An 18,177-nucleotide genomic window follows, 5' to 3' on the forward strand; every position below is an offset into this window, starting at 1 on the left:
TCATCAGTTGACAAACATAAAACCTCTTCTTTCTAATTTTGAGGAGACAGAATTATCAGGGGAAGCAAAATGACATTAAACAGTGTCTGCTCACCACATGATGATCTGAACGATTTTCATGGTTGCATCACTCAAAGCATTGAAGAAATCCACCAGAATTTGTCCCTTTTCTCCCATTTTTCCAATGACAAGTCCAAAGACAAGGCAAAAGACAATCAAGCCCAGGACGTTTATGCCATCTGAATAGCTGCCAACAATTTTGTATTCCTTTGTTTTGTTCTGTGGATCAAAACCAAGAAAACATATTGATGCATGATTATAATCTTGTTAGAAAGCACAGGTCCGGAAATGAGAAGATACAATGACCAAACATAATAAACTGGTGATCTCCCAGGCAGAGTCAACAAAACTATAGAAAATATAAAAACAATAATAAAAACACCTATGCATGTAACAAACTTTACCCTTGCTCCCCGAAGTTAAAATGCTTTCTCTTCTTTCAACAAGTCCATATTTGAATATTTCTTATAAAGATTTCTTATTCTGGAATGGTTTATATTTTTATTATGAATTTTAGATTGAAGGCACTTTTCAGGGTCATTTTAACTGCTAGCTACATTTGGAGTCTGCTTTAAAAAACACAGGAATTAATAATGCAGGAAGTACAGAATACTTACCAGTGTGAACACTTTTAGGACATTTTACCTTCTGTTTTACCCTGATAATGAAGCACAGTAACACTCTGTATGCCTGCGGTCTTGGATGACCAATAGGATTATTTATTTATTTATTTATTTATTTATTTATTTATTTATTTATTTATTCTGAGACGGAGTCTCGCTCTGTTACCCAGGCTGGAGTGCAGTGGTGGTATCTCAGTTCACTGCAACCTCCACCTCCCAGGTTCAAGCAATTCTCCTGCCTCAGCCTCCCTAGTAGCTGGGATTACAGGCATCCGCCCCCACACCCAATTCATTTTTTGTATTTTTAGTAGAGACAGGGTTTCGCCGTGTTGGCCAGGGTGGTCTCGAACTCCTGACCTCAGGTGATCCGCTCACCTCAGCCTCTCAAAGTGCTGGGATTACAGGTGTGAGCCACTGTGCCCAGCCAGGATTTTTTTAAAAAAACTTTTACATTCAGGGGTACATGTGGTGCAGGATGTACAGGGTGTCATGGGGGTTTGTTGTATAGATTATTTTATCACCCAGGTATTAAGCCTAGTATCCATTAATTATTTTTCCTGATCCTCTCCCTCCTCCCACCCTCTACCCTCTGATAGGCTCCAGTGTGTGTTGTTCCCCTCTATGTGTCCATGTGTTCTCATCATTTAGCTCCCACTTACAAGAAAGAACAGGCAGTATTTGGTTTTCTGTTCCTGTGTTAGTTGGCTAAGGATAATGGCCTCTAGCTCCATCCGTGCCCCTTACAAAGGACATGATCTTGTTCTTTTTAAATGGCAGCATAGCATTCCATGGTGTATATGTACACATTTTCTTTATCCAGTCTATCATTGGTAGGATTTTAGACATATAAAAATTAGCCAAATACCTACTGCTGTGAATCATGTTTTTACCTTTTTTTTTTTTTTTAAACAGACAGGGTCTCATGTTGTCCAGGCTGGGGTGCAGTGGCATGATCATAGCTCACTGCAGCCTCAAACTTCTCAAAGGAGGGCTCAAGTGATCCTCTCACCTCAGCCTCCCAAGTAGCTGGGTCTACGGGGGCATGCCACCATGCCTGGCTTAATTTCTTCACTTTATCCTGGGTAAAAATAGCCTGAGATTTACAGAGAGATGACTGAGTGGTGCCAACTATGTTTATAAAGAATTATGTTAGCTGGGTGCGGTGGCTCACACCTGTAATCCCAGCATTCTGGGAGGCTGAGGCAGGTGGATCACCTGATGTTAGGAGTTCAAGACCAGCCTGGCCAACATGGTGAAACCCCGTCTCTACTAAAAATACAAAAATTAGCCAGGCATTGTGGCACGTGCCTGCAATCCCAGATACTTGGGAGGCTGAGGCAGAAGAATTGCTTGGACCCAGGAGGCGGAGGCTGCAGTGAGCCAAGGTCACGCCACTGCACTCCAGCCTGGGCGATAGAGTGAGACTCCATCTCAAAAAAAAAAAAAAAAATTATGTTGAGGACCCACTGGGCTACCAGTCATTTCTTACTTATGATCAAACATATATTTAGGGAAAAGCTAGAGTATTACTGCACTGGCTATAGCATAAGGTCTTAAGATTCAGCTGGAGAGACAAGACTGACTGTGAGAAGCATGAGCCAATAATAGCAGGAAGGTATGTAATTAATTTTGCGCCCAAACTATGAGATACAAGCGTCATATGAAGAGTGGGACATGAATGTGGGTTTCAAGGTTAGGGAAAGCTAGGGCTGAGGAATCAGCAGCCAGGAGAAAAAGCATGTTTCAGAAAGATGGCAAGCAAAGGCAAAAATGATCATGCACTGGGCCTTTGCACCCTGCTTGAATAATTCTTGCTCATTCATTATGGCCTCCAGACTAATTTAACATCCCTTGCTGAATGCCTCCCAAACATCCCATTCTTCCTGATTATAATACTCATCATTCTTTGTGTGAGGACAGAGGCCTGGCATCTGTCTTTTCACCATTATAATCCCAATGCCCAGCAGGGCCTGGGGTATACAGGGTGCTCAGAAAGTATTTGTGGAACAACATCAAAAGGCAGGAATAAGGAGTGATGGAGGAGGTGGATCTGGAAAGAAGAGAGGTGCCCACTGGAAGTAAGCTGTGAAAACTAGAGAGAAGCCAGGTCATGCAGGGCCTCTGAACTCAGCCAGAGGAGTTAAGGCTTTCTGTAGTAGGAAGCAGGGAGCCAACGGTGGTTTATTTAATTTGAATTCTTAAGTCTAATGAACACTCCTTTTCTCCTTAAATCATTCCTTCCTATGTGAAGTTGAGAGAACATTCGGGAGAAATCTACTACAGGCTTACAGAGGTACCAATGCAGGCCCACACATTCTGATCTCCAATTCTGAAATCCCAAAAGCTCTCAAAGCATGTTGATTTTATTGATAAGTTTATAGCAAACTCTTTTGGCAGCAAAACCCATCCTAAACTGAGATGAGGCTACTGGCTACTAAGGGTCCATTTCTCTCCTTGGCAGAATATTTATGAGTTTGTTATAAAAACATTGATGTGGTTGATTCTGGCATGTTGTTGCCCATCCCACTTATAAAGGTTGCATAATATGCAGTATATACACCACATGGCCTTTCTAAAGTCTGAGAAACTCTGAACTCTGAATTACATCTGGGCAGAGAGATTCAGACTAGGAATTGTGGGCCTGCATTGCATGCTTATGTACCTGACAAATCTATAGCAGTTTCTAGAGATGGCCAGCTCTACTGTAAGCAGACCCAGAGAGGTAGAGGCAACAGGGCTCTTTTTTTGCTCTTTGTGGTCGACTCTCTCTATTCCTGGTAGTTATGTTCTATAAAGTGCTCATGAACACTGAATTAACAAATACTGAACCGTTGCTCCTGGGGGAAGTACAGGGTTAAGTTTCTGGGAACCTTGGATACATCCTTTTCAGCAAACAATCAATATATAACATTGTTGTATGTGTTTCTTTTAAAGACACCTTGTTTCATATAGATTGTTAATTTATTAATATTGACCTCACAGCCAACAGCACTATAACTCATGCCTGAATGAAGCTTATCTAAAGCACAAATTTTCTCCCTAAGGCATATCACAGTCTTCTTGTGCTTAGGAACACTGGAGACCACTTCAATATGATGCTTTGTTTTGTGTGTGTGTGTTTTTTTTTTTTTTTAAACAAGAGTCTTGCTCTGTCACCCAGGCTGAGTGCAGTGGTGCAATCATAGCTCAAACGATCCTCCTGCCTCAGCCTCTCAAGTATCTGGGACTACAGGCATGTGCCACCACACCTGGGTAATATTAAAATGTTTTGTAGAGATGGGGTCTCACTATATTTCCCAGGCCGGTCTCAAACTCCTGGTTTCAAGCGATCCACCTGTCTTGGCCTCCCAAAGTACTGAGATTACAAGTGTGAGCCACCATGCCCAGCCTGGTCCTTTTTTTTTTTTTTTTTTTTTGAGACAGGGTCTCAGTCTGCTACCCAGGCTGAAGTGCAATGATTCAATCATGGCTCACTGCAGCCTTGACTTCCCCGGAACAAGCAATCCTCCCACTTCAGCCTCCCGAGTAGCTGGGACTATAGGTGTGCACCATCACACCCGGCTATTTTTCATTTTTTGTAGAGGTGAGGTGTCACTATGTTGCGCAGACTGGTCTGGAACTCCTGGGCTCAAGCGATCCTCCCGCCTCGGCATCCCAGCATGCTGGGATTACAGACATGAGTCACTGAACCCCGCCTTGGTCCATTTCAAACAGCGAAATCAGCAAGAAAAATCACAAAAATGCAAAAAATATGACACTAAACACACTGCAAAATGGACACTTGTTTCCAGCATGAGAATCAAAGCAAGAAGGCAGAGCACAGCCTTTTTCACCTTAGCTGGGAACGTGCCTGTCGGGTGACTCAAATATTTTGCCGCTCTTTGTGTGCGAAATGATGACCACAAAAGCCCCATAAGTATGGATTTTGGGGTCACACATAAATTTTAGCAAGTAGGTGAATTTGCAAATGCGATTCTGTGAATGACGAGGATTGATTGTATTTCCTGCTCAGTCATGACTCAGTGCCTGTCTCCTGGGGAAGAGGAACAGGAAATAAGAATGGTACCTTGGAAATTGCAGTTGTCATGACAGCTGTGAAGGACTCTTCTGTCATGTTCGTCTCTGGATCGCTGGGAGGCTTCACTTCTTCACGCTTAGTTTTGTACTGCATGTTGGAGAAAATCAAGGATAAGCAAACAAAAAAAGAATTTTTTTTAAGCTTTTGAGACTAAATCACAGGAACATGTTATTTTGGCCAAACAGTGCCACTGAAGGGATCTACCTCCAATGCCTCTGTTGGCTCCAGTTGTCAACGGTACCTCCCATCAGGTTTTGGAACTAAAAGCGAGGCAGAAATTTAAACCCCTGACTCCCACAATCACCATTCAGTTATGTCAAAATATTCCTTCACTTTCACAATAAACGACAAGTTGATAGAGGAATAATACAAAAGAAAGTACAGGCTTGATCTGCAGGTGCTCTCAGAGACAGACTCTGTAAGGATTCCTGTCAATCATTTTTGTTTTTATTAATTAATAAATGATTTTTAATCTGAGCAAACACACTTCATTACTTTGATAACATCACCACAACTTTAATAAGCATCAAGAAAGGTTTAATGATATGGTTGTTCCAAAATCAACAGTCCCCTTGGGGCTATTCAGTGAGTGAGACTGCTGTTGAATTCTCTTCTTTCAGCCCTGTTTGGTTCTGTGGAGCTTCCACATGGAGGTTTAAGAAAGAGTGAGTATATTATTACACCAGGCATAAATGTCCCCCCCTACCAGGCTCTGCCAACACTGAGAACCTTACAAACAACCACTGTGACTGATCTGCAAAGGCCCCCCTGTAATAGAGGAGGTTCTGTCCCTCCTGGAGGCCGGCAGAGAGCAACAGAGTTGCCATTTTTGTTGGTATACACAGAAGTCTGTGTTCATGTAACTTATGTAAATGAATACAGCAGTTTGTGATGGACTCAGCTGTCTTAAAGCACATAGATAAATAGGAGGGAAAGGCTTGAAGTAAATGGAGTGAAGAGATTGTTCAATTTTCCTACAGAAAAAAAATCATGGCTTTGTTACACTGCATTGTAGAGCTCCAGCAATGGGGATACAACGATTTTTTATTTTTTTTAAAATTATTTCTTTTTAGAGACATGGTCTTGCCATGTTGCCCAGGCTAGTCTGGAACTCCTGAGCTCAAGGGATCTGCCCACCTTGGCCTCCCAAAGTGCTGGGATTACAGGTGTGAGCTTCCACGCCTCTCTGGGACACAATGATTAAGGAGAAGACTGAACCCAGATGTGGACCACACCATGAGGGTTAGATCCTGGGTTCTAATACCAGAGGAAAAGCAAAGAGGAGACAGAGAGCTACCTTTTTTCTGCAGAAAGTTTAAACTTCAGTACAAATATACTATGGTTCTCCAAAAATAGGTACTGGAGGCCACATTTTAAAATACTCATTATTTGACAGATTTCTGATTTGTACCATTTGAGTGTTTTTGGGGGAAAAAGCATAAAGGAAAAGGAAGCAGTGTAAATTGTGACATGCACCTTACTGTGAGCCAGAAAGGCTGCATACAAAACAGAGACATCACCTTAAACTTGGCCAGTCACAGGTGTACTTCCTGCTGCCATTTTCACGGGGCTAATTCCATTTCTTGAGTCACAGCAGAAAAAAACATTTTTAATTGATAATGGGAAGAGGGTAGCAAGTTAAGGGCACAAGTAATTAATATTACCTGCTGAAAACAAGCCTGGACAAGATTCTCAGGGAACATATTCCTGTTGGAGACATGAAAGGCAGTATTATGTTAGGGCAAAAAGTATTGTTTTGTCATACCTAATATATTGGTAGAAATTAGTATAATATAAAACTAGTACTCTGGTTTCTCTTCTGGCCCCTCCTTTGCATAATACTTCCTTGTATTGAGATTTCATTTCCTGCTGAGCTTCACCCAAGTATAGAAAGCTCTGTAATCAACCATCACTTAACTGATTCACTGAGTAACTGACATGCTTACTCTCCTTGGTGAAATGGACACTCACAGTCAAGAGACTATTTATTCTTTAATATTCTGAACACTTCTGTTTTCATCAATGAGGTTGTATGCTTACTGATATGGTTTGGCTCTGTGTCCCCACCCAAATCTCATGTCAAATTGTAATCCCCACATGTCAGGGGAGGGGCCTTGTGGGAGGTGATTGGATCATGGGGGGTCGTTTCTCCCATGCTATTCTCATGATCATGAGTGAGTTCTCACAAGATCTGGTTGTTAGAAAGTGTGTGGCACTTCTCCCTTTGCCCTTGCTCTCTCTCCTGCAGCCATGTAAGATGTGCCTTGCTTCCCCTTTGCCTTCTGCCATGATTGTAAGTTTCTTGAGGCCTCCCCAGCCATGAGGAACTGTGACTTAATTAAGCCTCTTCCCGTTATAAATTATCCAGTCCCAGGTAGTTCTTCATAGCAGTGTGAAAATGGACTAATACACTTACCAAGGGTTCATTTTATTTGTTCCCAAATTCTTTATACCAGTTGCAAATATCATCATAATTACTGCATTTCATATTATGTAAACAAGTGAAATATGAGCATAAAAAGAAGGTATGGTTTCTATAAAATCTAAGCCACATACCTGGAAACTCAATAAAGGCCAGTGACTAAAATTTTTATGGTTAGATTAGGTATGGGAAGATTATTGAAATTAAAAAGAAAAACTGGAAAGATTTGCACTTAGCTTTCTTTGCAATGTCTAAAAGTTTTGGTGCTCTGTTCTATAGAAACTTTACCTGGAAATTGCAGATGATATATTTATAAGGGCTGTATATGCAACAGAACCCGTAAGAAATTACCATGAGCTAACAAACTTGAAGAAAAGACCTTAGCTTTATGTCAAACAATTGGTGAATAAATGCACTAAGTTTTAAGTGAAAACAAAATTGTAATGTGTATCTTATGTCTTTTTTTATGAGTCTCTGCTTTAACTGGTATTTTTTATTGACTGACCTATTTACCCCTCTGGTTGCTTTAGATAAGAGAGTTTCTCCTGTACAATTAGAAGATGTATTTTTCTAAGTGCGCTTCAGAACTGACTACCGATCCATCCCAGCATCTCTCTGGAACATGTAGTTGCATCTCTGTTCATCCTAAATCCTGATGTGGAAGCCTGTTTCTTCCCTTCCCTCTTGGAACCAAGACTTGGCAAACAGTACTGGCTATGTAATTTGTGGGTTCCTGGGCAAAATGAAAGTGCACAATAATTCAAAAGTTATTAAAAATTTCAATACAGTAACAGCAGAATATTAAACCACATACAAGGCCTTGTGCTGCTATAGGGTCGCATGCCCTTGAAGCCACCTTGTGGCAAAACACTCACCTGATGAGATCTAACATGGCATCCACCGTACTGACTTCAGGGGTGCTGCCTGTCCTCGCAATTTCACCCACTTTCTGGGTGACACCAGGCTTGATGCTCACCACCAGCACAATACCTGTGGCCAAGAACAGCGTCCACAGAGCATTAGGAACCTTCCAGGGCACCTGGCACAGCTAGCACCTTTAGAACAATGGGCATGGTTGTACCAGGCAATAGTGTGATGGGGAGAACCCTGAGGTCCAGCCAAAATGCTGAGCCTCCTCTGGAACCTCAGCAGCCACCTTAATTACTCTTCCATTTAAATGAGTAAGCAGAAAGAACTCCATGTGCTTGCGTGCGTGCTTGTGCATCTGTGTGTGTGTATGTGTGTTTTAAATGAAGGGGCTGCATCCCAGAATTGCTTCTGGAAACACCTGCTGATGAGAATATTCTTTTTCTTGAACTTATGAGATCAGCCTATGAAGGTGTTAGGGTAAGGATGATCCATTTTCTAGCCCAGAGAATGCATCTGATGTCTTTCTGCAACTTTTACCCACAGATGCTGGTTATTCTCCTGAGGATCATACAAAACAAGCCTTGCCTTCCTTCCATACCGTAGGTCTTCAAGTATCTAGAAAGCAGTCATGTAGGAAAATGCTGTTCCGGGGGTGGAATGAGGACAAATAGATGGGATTTATAGGGAGAGAAGGTTCATCTCTCTGTAAGGAAGAACTGTCTACATGGCAGAGCATCTGACAGCATCATTGTGGCCTTGGGAAGTAATGGGTTCCTGTCACTTGAGTATTCAAGCCAAGATGGGAGGCTGTAGAAGAGACCAAGACATTGGAGGGTGTTTGACTGGAGGGAAGTGAAGAAGAAAAAGGTCCTCATGCTCTTTATTGCTCCTCCCTCAAGAAGAGGCAATGGTAATCCAAGGGGTAGGGCTCTGGGATGCTGAATGGGTCCATTTTGCTAATGGGAGGAACTCCTGGGCAATAAGGGGCCATGACTGGGCATGGCCCACTCTTTTCCTCTCTTAGGGTTGTAGAAGGGCTATACGCCTCCAGCTAATAAGAGAGCAGTATCTTGCTTCTCATTGCTATTTTTTCTCTGTGTCTATCTTCCTCAGGAAACTCATGAGATGATGTGGTTTTGTTTTATGGCAGAGTTCAAGCCCTCCTGGGTCCCTTGGCCTAATACCACTAAAGCCTCACCACATCCCACCCCTTCTTATCAGCTCATTGAAGCAGGGCTACAAGGGCCGAGCTGCTGCCACATCTGAGTATATGCTCTTTCTGTCTTCCCCCTCTGGGCATTCTTCTTTTTTTTTTCTCTCTCTCTTTTTTTTTCTTTTATTATTATACTTTAAGTTTTAGGGTACATGTGCACATTGTGCAGGTTAGTTACATATGTATACATGTGACATGCTGGTGCGCTGCACCCACTAACTCATCATCTAGCATTAGGTATATCTCCCAATGCTATCCCTCCCCCCTCCCCCCACCCCACAACAGTCCCCAGAGTGTGATGTTCCCCTTCCTGTGTCCATGTGATCTAAAGGACTATAAATCATGCTGCTATAAAGACACATGGACACGTATGTTTATTGCGGCATTATTCACAATAGCAAAGACTTGGAACCAACCCAAATGTCCAACAATGATAGACTGGATTAAGAAAACGTGGCACAGATACACCATGGAATACTATGCAGCCATAAAAATGATGAGTTCATGTCCTTTGTAGGGACATGGATGAAATTGGAAATCATCATTCTCAGTAAACTATCGCAAGAGCAAAAAACCAAACACCGCATATTCTCACTCATAGGTGGGAATTGGGCATTCTTCTTAAAATGTCACTCAGGGTTACAAACACCAAGCATTCTTCAAAAAACCATGCTAAAGGTATAAGAGCAGCTCCTCCCTTATTAGAATTTTCTCCCTCTTACAAGTGGGATTTATCCTTAATAACGATCTATTAGCTGTTAGCTCTTGTTACTATGTGAAATGCACTAAAATGCTGTATTTCTGGAAATATTTTATAATTATACTCAACTCCACTATTATAGACCAATCATCCACTTTAAGAATTATATAAGTGGCTGGGCATGGTGGCTCACACCTGTAATCCCAGCACTTTGGGAGGCCAAGGCAGGTAGATCACCTGAGGTCAGGAGTTCAAGACCAGCCTGGCCAACATGGTGAAACCCTGTCTCTATTAAAAAAATACAAAAATTAGCTGGGCATGGTGGTGTGCACCTGTAATCCCAGCTACTCGGGAGGCTGAGGCAGGAGAATCGTTTGAACCCAGGAGGCAGAGGTGGCAGTGAGCCGAGATCATGCCACTGCACTCTAGCCTGGGTGACAAGAGTGAGACTCCCTCTCGAAAAAAAAAAAAAAAAAAAGTAGTTAGGGCCAGGCACAGTGGCTCATGCCGGTAATTCCAGCACTTTGGGAGGCTGAGGCAGGCAGATCCCTTGAGCCCAAGAGTTCAAGACCAGCCTGGGCAACATAGAAGACTCCCCACGTCTCTTTTTAATTGAAAAAATACATATTTTAGAAAGTAGTTGAGCTTTTCTTAACATGCAGTTTTTTAAAATCAGAAAGTAGTATTGTCAAAGTACCATAAAGTTTTTCCTTTGAAGTCTGTCTGCCAGGTTCAAGTGATTCTCCTGCCTCAGCCTCCCAAGTAGCTGGGACTACAGGCGCATGTTACCATACCCGGCTAATATTTTTGTATTTTTGGTAGAAACGGGTTTTCATGTTGGCCAGGCTGGTCTCAAACCCCTGACCTCAAGGGATCTGCCCACATCAGCCTCCCAGAGCTCTGAGATTACAGGCCTGAGCCACCGCATCTGGCCACCAACTACTTTTTGAATGAAAAAATCACCATTACATAAAGTAGTAAGGATTCAGAAATAAGTATTACCTAGAATAACAGCAATGAGAGTGGTACAGAAATAATACACGACAGCGCGTAGACCAATTTTTCCGGATACGTTGGAATCCAGTGCAGCAACACCTGAAGGGGAGACAGAAATCAAATTACATTAATTTTAAAAGACAGGTTTCCAGGACCCGCGATTTAATCCTCAGGGTGTGAAATAAAGAGCTGAGAGGCGTTCTCATCTACAGACAATGGGCAATAACATGCAATGGGCAAAAGCAACACTTCAAAATTCCAAACAGATTTAAGAGAGGGAAGCCCAGTCAGGTGCAAGTTCCCCTGCAGGCAGCTTCCCACAGCCTTCACCTCCAGGAGTGTCCTGCCTTCAGATCTTCCTGGAGTTGGTCAGGAAATAATCATAAGGAGTCCCTGTCCCACATTTGCACTAAGAACTTTACCAAGATTTGTATTATATCATTCAACATCCCTTGTGATAAACCTCCTTTGGAATTCAGTTATCTAGGAAAAATTTATCTCAAAGAACTGAGATCGTTTGTTGTTGTTGTTGTTGTTTGTTTGTTTGTTTTGAGACAGAGTCTTACTCTGTCACCCAGGCTGGAGTGCAATGGTGTGATCTCGGCTCATTACAACCTCCATCTCCTGGGTTCAAGCGATTCTCCTGCCTCAGCTTCCCGAGTAGCTGGGATTACAGGTGCACACCACCACACTCAGCTAATTTTTGTATTGTTAGTAGAGATGAGGTTTCACCATGTTGGCCAGGCTTGTCTCGAACTCTTGACCTCAGGTGATCTGCAACCTTGGCCTCCCAAAGTGCTGGGATTACAGGTGTGAGTCATCATGCCCTGCCTGAGATTTTTTTTTTTTTTTTAACACTTGAGAATCATGTAACTCATGATAGTTTTCCTTTCTGCCTTTTCTGTCAGGAAGCTTAGGCTCAACTGGAAAAAATAATGTTTATATACAATTATAAAAGTAATATATATTCATTACAACTATCTGAAAAAGGAGAAAAGGTAAAGATGACAACAAAAATCACATCATCTCATCAACCAAGTTAATATTCTGGTGATTTTCTTCTAATATTTTTCTCAATTTTTTGTAAACAGCTGAGAGAATTTTATAGTTTTTAACCCTCTCTCTTCTTCTTAATATTGTAGTTGTAAGCATTTTCCCACATTGTTACAAACTCACCCTGAGGATAATTTTAATGGCTCAATAATCTGTCATGTGGCTGTACCAGAATGTATTTAATGATCTACTTATTGCTGGATCTTTAAATGGTCCTGGGGCCACATTCACAGTAATGTCATTATCCATTCTGGTTAGTGTGTTTCCTTCCTCTTTTCATGATTTTCAAATTGCTTCTGTGTAAACAACCTTATTGTGTATAGCTTTTATTGTGAGACATTTTAAAATTTCTATTTGAAAGAGGAAAGATATTAATAAATAATTTCCCAGGGCACAGGTAATGTCAGAGACTTACGATCATATTGTTAGATCTCACTTCAAATGGTCCTTGGCTACCAGTAAGATGACTAAGTGTTGCCCAGATTTGAAAGGGCTGTCTGGAGTGTCAAGGACAGCTGGATTAGAGGTGGAAGGCAGGCATCCCTCCTTGCCAGAAACCTTTGCCCTCTATCAAAGATGCTCATATAAATGGAGTCAAAAGCCGTTCTCCAACTGGACTTGGACGTGGGGAATGGGCCAAGTTGAGAAACAACTGAATCGTCTTTCGGCAAGCTGTCATTGGAGGTTTCAGACACTACCCAGCCTGATTTCCAAAATGAGGGTCATATTTTGAGTCAAAGGAGCATTATAGAAAATGATTTTGCATATTCAACACACATGAGTTGTCCCATAACCATTTGCAAAGCCTAAGGTACAGGGTAGCAGGAAAAAGGAAGAGGCTGTCACAAGGCAACCCCAAGGGAAAGGCAGTAAACCTGTATGGCTATCAGCATGCACAGGTAACTTTTATGTTCATTTCCCACACTAAAAGGCCTATCCATTTTTTTTAAGTGACTGGGGGATTATGCTTCTCATATGTAATCATACATATTTGATGTACAGGAAGAAAATCTGCAAGGAAGTGATCACCATTATGATGACAGAACAAGTCATTTCTCACTCTAAACACACCATTTCTCTGGCTGTTGATTGCTCCTTTGGAAGTTAATATTTTGAGAAAAGGTGCTCTGGCCTCTGTAGCAGCTACCCCAGGATGTTGTTAAGGCGCCATTCATCAACCTCTGAGAAAAGATTATGCAATTGCCATATAATGGGCATACTGTAATAGTCACATTCTAGAATAATCTTGATGATAGATTCTATTCGATTTGAGAAAAATGCAGTTTGCTGTGTTGAGTCTTTCTTTTCCTCACAGTAAGACAATGAAAGATAACAATTAGGCAAGGGACAACAGCAACAACAAAAAAGTCAAGAGAGATTGAAGGCCAAAATTCAGAAACAAGTTCACTATCTCATATTTAGTTTAGGTCTCTTAAAGAAAGAGCAAATCATAATACAAATATGTAAGTTTGCTAAGTATATTATATGATTATAAAATATGTGCCTATTTCATTTTAGAGCTCGGTATATTGTTTTGATAACTGTAATAATTATTTCTAAGATTCATAGGTTAAAAAGAAACAAAAAGAATCACCACCTTAACAGACTCCAAGTAACTCATCTGTAGCCCTAGTATGGGATCTATTTTCAGATATATCGTCCTTCTTTGGTAGATGTCCAGTTTAAGCAGATTCCAGCCCCTAAAGTGCTGACAAGTGAGAGTCACAGAGTAGTTACAGAGCTGTTCTCGGGGATGTGTTTGGTACTCTCTCAGGATTTTCTTCCAGCAGTGAAACAAATTAAATCTATGTGGATAATTGTTCCCAGCCATATGTTAATATGTCTTAATTTGTCTTAATGATTTGGCCATGGGCTGGTGCCTCTGCTTGTACTCCAGGACTCAGCTGGCAATAAAAGGCTTGATAATAATGAGATCTTGGTGAAAATATCTTAAACAAATACATCCCCAAGTAGTCATCCAATTTCCCCTCTGTCCTGGAGCACAGCAACTATCTTGTAGTAACTTTCAGCACGGGTCTTTGTTTCCCATTCCTCTAATCCACCTCCATCCTACCAATTTCCCGGATATATCAGATATTTACACAAATCAATGATTATACTTCTCTACACTGTATAGTTACCTCTACCTCTGTATAGTTACCACTGTATAGTTACCCTCTACCTCTCTAGTCATCAACATGGGGGCAGAGCTGGCCCCCAAGTCCAGGCTCTTGGATGATTTATAATGCATTGTTGGGGATAAGGGTGGTGACCACCATAGAGGGAGAGAACAGATACAGAGAAACAGCCTAATCTTTGAAAACCTCTATAAATAGGAACATTACAGAACTTAATGACCATAAAATATCTGTCTGGATGGTTGTAAACACCCCATCTGCGAGTAATGTCAATAATGATGAGGATGATAATTATAATGCAAATAATAATGATGACAATAAACACTATATTGACTGCATGTTAATGCATCATCTTTAATTCTCATTACAACCCAAGGAGGCGGGCATTATTACCTCCATTTTACAGAGGACAAAACTATAGCTCAAAAAGGCTAAGTACCATACGATCATAAAGCTGGTAAGGTGAGTGGTAGAGCTGGGATCCCAATCTACATTTTACCTCAAAGGCCATATTCTTAACCACTATTCCATATTGGCTCTATCCATGTGCTACAAAATTCTAGACTAGCGCTGCCCAGTAGAGCTTCCTGATGATAGAAATGTTCTGTTTTTGTGCTGTCCCCTGCAGTAGCCACAAAGTGCATATGGCTAGCAAGCACTTGGAAAGTGGCTAGTGTGACTGACAAACTGAGTTTTCACTTTAATTAATCTATTTTAATTTTTTTGTTTTAATTTTAGAAATGAGGTCTCACTATGTTACCCAGGCTGGTCTTGAACTCCTGAGCTCCAGCGATCCTACCACCTTGGCCTCCCAAATTGCTAGGATTATTGGTGTGAGCCACCACACCTGGCCAATTTTAATTAATCTCAATTTAAGTAGCCACACGTGGCTAATGGCTATCATATTGGACAGCCCAATCTCTCTAGACCCTACCAGTGTTTAGCATTTAGTGGGTGCTCGACAATGTTGAATGAACAAACTATAGCTTAACTCCATTATCAAATTCAGGAAAAGCTCTTTGCCTTGCAAGCATGGGCAGGGGAAAGGAAGATGCTAAGCCCAAATCTCCTGGCACGTAGTTCCATCACTGCACTGATCATATGGCTGTAAGGCCTGAAGCTTATTCTTCACTGGGCCCCCAGTGCCTTAAATAAGGTGCTCTACGAATGTTTGTAATTGAAGCTTTCCACATGACAGAAAGAGCTGCATTTTTGCAAGTAATCCTCTCCTTACAAATGACCCCATTTCAAAGATCCATTTCTGGGTCCGAAACTTGGACATCAGCAGGTAGTCTCCTTAGAAACCACTTATACATGGTGGTTTAGTTTGGTTCCCAGGGCAGCCAACAAGAACACTTTTCAGCCATAAAAGACTCCACAGGGGAACACATGTAACATCTCAGTCTTTTTCAACCTTGTTTTATTGTTGTTATTGTTGTGCAAACCCACCCCCCAAAGCCGTTTTCCTAATCACCACCCCTCTGAAATTCTAAAACCACAAACTGTATATCTGGTTATATAGTAAATGATACATGTGGTTTTTTATGTAAAAAGAGTAAGATTTTCTCCCCCAACTCAACACCACCAAATAAAAACCACTTTTGCTGCCTTGGGGACGATATTGTCTTGGTGAGAACTTGTGGTCTAGCTCAATGAATGTTGACTGTGAGAATGAGAATCCAGGCATTAGACTCTTTTTTTTTTTAAATGTTTTACATTGTCTTTTTTTCTTAAAAAAACATTATGAATATAGTTCTTTTTTTTTAATTTTTTCTTTTTTTTATTATACTTTAAGTTTTAGGGTACATGTGCACATTGTGCAGGTTAGTTACATGTGTATACATGTGCCATGCTGGTACGCTGCACCCACTAACTCGTCATCTAGCATTAGGTATATCTCCCAATGCTATCCCTCCCCCCTCCCCCCACCCCACAACAGTCCCCAGAGTGTGATGTTCCCCTTCCTGTGTCCATGTGATCTCATTGTTCAATTCCCACCTATGAGTGAGAATATGCGGTGTTTGGTTTTTTGTTCTTGCGATAGTTTACTGAGAATGATGTTTTCCAATTTCATCCATGTCCCTACAAAGGACATGAACTCATCATTTTTTATGGCTGCATAGCATTCCATGGTGTATATGTGCCACATTTTCTTAATCGCATTAGACTCTTAACTGGCGTTGACGTCGAAGATCAGGCCCAACTTAGTCCCAAACAAGTAAAACCTCATTTGCCCTTTAGTTCTGAGTTTTTATTCTCAATGGACACCCGGGTTTCTTGCTCTCAGGCCATCTTTGGTGGCTGGCGAGGTCTAAAGGACCCCCTCTCTTTACAGTTCACTATCAGAACTCGTTTCTCCTGGGAGTTGAAAGCTGTCCTATAGGAGGTGATAAATGAGAGGGAACTAAGCAGGTGTGATGGCATCTGCACAGAAATCAACAGTGAGTGTTTAAAATGTTTATAGTAATTGGACAGTAACTTTATTTCTGTTGAATGTAATAATAAAAGATAGGGGCGGGACGTAGTGGCTCACGCCTGTAATCCCAGCACTTTGGGAGGCCCAGGCAGGTGGATCACCTGAGGTCAGGAGTTTGAGACCAGCCTGGCCAACATGGTGAAACCCCATCTCTACTTAAAAAAACAAAACAAAAACAAAAACAAAAACAAAACCACACACACACACAAATTTGCTGGGTGTGGTGGTGTGCACCTGCAATCCCAGCTACTCAGGAGGCTGAGGTAGGAGAATCTCTTGAACCTGGGAGGTGGAGGTTACAGTGAGCCGATATCATGCCACTACACTTCAGCCTGGGCAACAGGAGTGAAACTCCATCTCAAAAAAAAAAAAAAAAAAATTAGGGCTAGTATTTTGTATGTCTATTTTTAATATAACTTTTCTAGTAATTTGCTCTAACTATAGTTTACGAAGGTTATTGATCTGTAACAGATCAGAAATTTTACAACTGGATTTGCTCCATCCAGTTTAAAAACTAGATGTTTTGTGAAGCCCTGGTGCGGAGACTAGTTACTGTGGGCTTTCAGAGGAGCCTGAGCTGTCACCAGATTGAGATGACCAGGAGAGGCTTGATGGAACAGGTGGCACCTGAATTGGGCAGAAAAAGAAGAGCACAATTCCAGTTCCCTGTGAACCCAGGGTTATCCGTTAGAACCTGGGACAGTTTTGAGGCTCGGCTGTGGCCTAGAAACAGGGATAAAATCCCCGGTTGTCCTTGGAAGTCAGGGGCACCTGCTAGCTCTTTATTTTAGGTAAAGGCATTTATTTGCTTTTTTCACCTCAGGAGAAGGCTCTGATGAGCAAGGGTGTTGGCTCCCAGCCAAAGCAGTAATCATCTGAACTTTTTACAAAAACACTCCAAAGGAAGCAGTTGCCTGGCTAAACAATAGCATGTTTTAAAAATAAACATCTGAGGGCAAAAGACTCCTCCTAGAGCTCTCTGATTAAGCAACCACCCACTGAGAACAAAGCTTTCGTGACAATCTCTCCACATTGCTGTTAAGGTATCAAAATTCAACCCCTTATTGGAAGTTCTTTTAGGTCTGGCATTTGGTGGTGTTATGCCATTATAAGTGGACACCACATCCAAGAAACTCATTGTTGCATAGGAGTTAAAACTCGCCATGTGGATGACTCCTGTCTCTGTCACCGGCAGAGAGGCCACCTGTGCAGAGAGAAGGCATGGGCTTTGGTGGGACAGACTGGGCTCAAATCCCAGCCTCCTCCCAGACTCAGCTTCTCCATCTATAAATTGGAGGATCTGAAATGCCTCTATTGCCTTTAGGTTAATTGTGAGGAACAAAGTGAACAACCTCAGCTTGCGTAGCTGTTGTGAGGATTAGAAATAATGTCCATAACAGGCCTAGTACAGTGCCCAGAACACAGTGTGTTCTTAATAAATAGCCTCCATGATTACTGAATAAATGATAAAGATGATGTGCATCACTGAGCAGATGGAAGGCATTCAACAAGCATTAACTGATTCATTCATTCCCTCCCTCATTCATT

The 18,177-nt window shown here is 41.6% G+C and overlaps 2 protein-coding genes across 8 annotated transcripts in view; one reads left to right on the forward strand and one right to left on the reverse strand.

Annotated features, from left to right (window-relative positions):
- SPATA6L (spermatogenesis associated 6 like) overlaps positions 1–18,177 on the forward strand; it is a 159,227-nt gene that overhangs the window by 101,301 nt on the left and 39,749 nt on the right. For 2 of the 5 annotated variants that reach the window (XR_002007380.4, XM_019033780.4), the window contains one exon: positions 7,714–8,051. The exons of 2 other annotated variants lie outside the window; for them this stretch is intronic. The gene's annotated coding sequence lies outside the window, so the exon portion shown is untranslated. Of the gene's footprint in view, positions 1–7,713; positions 8,053–18,177 lie in introns of those variants that run through there. One more of the 5 variants, XR_002007379.4, reaches the window with a different exon arrangement.
- SLC1A1 (solute carrier family 1 member 1) overlaps positions 1–18,177 on the reverse strand; it is a 97,862-nt gene that overhangs the window by 14,988 nt on the left and 64,697 nt on the right. For all 3 annotated transcript variants that reach the window (XM_019033775.4, XM_019033776.4, XM_063696427.1), the window contains 5 exons: positions 10,969–11,061; positions 8,059–8,173; positions 6,426–6,468; positions 4,750–4,848; positions 95–279 (listed from right to left, as the gene is read on the reverse strand). In XM_019033775.4, the coding sequence (XP_018889320.3) occupies positions 95–279; positions 4,750–4,848; positions 6,426–6,468; positions 8,059–8,173; positions 10,969–11,061 (535 nt within the window). The remainder of the gene's footprint in view (positions 1–94; positions 280–4,749; positions 4,849–6,425; positions 6,469–8,058; positions 8,174–10,968; positions 11,062–18,177) is intronic.

Source organism: Gorilla gorilla, chromosome 13, assembly GCF_029281585.2.
Source record: "Gorilla gorilla gorilla isolate KB3781 chromosome 13, NHGRI_mGorGor1-v2.1_pri, whole genome shotgun sequence".
NCBI lineage: Eukaryota > Metazoa > Chordata > Mammalia > Primates > Hominidae > Gorilla > Gorilla gorilla.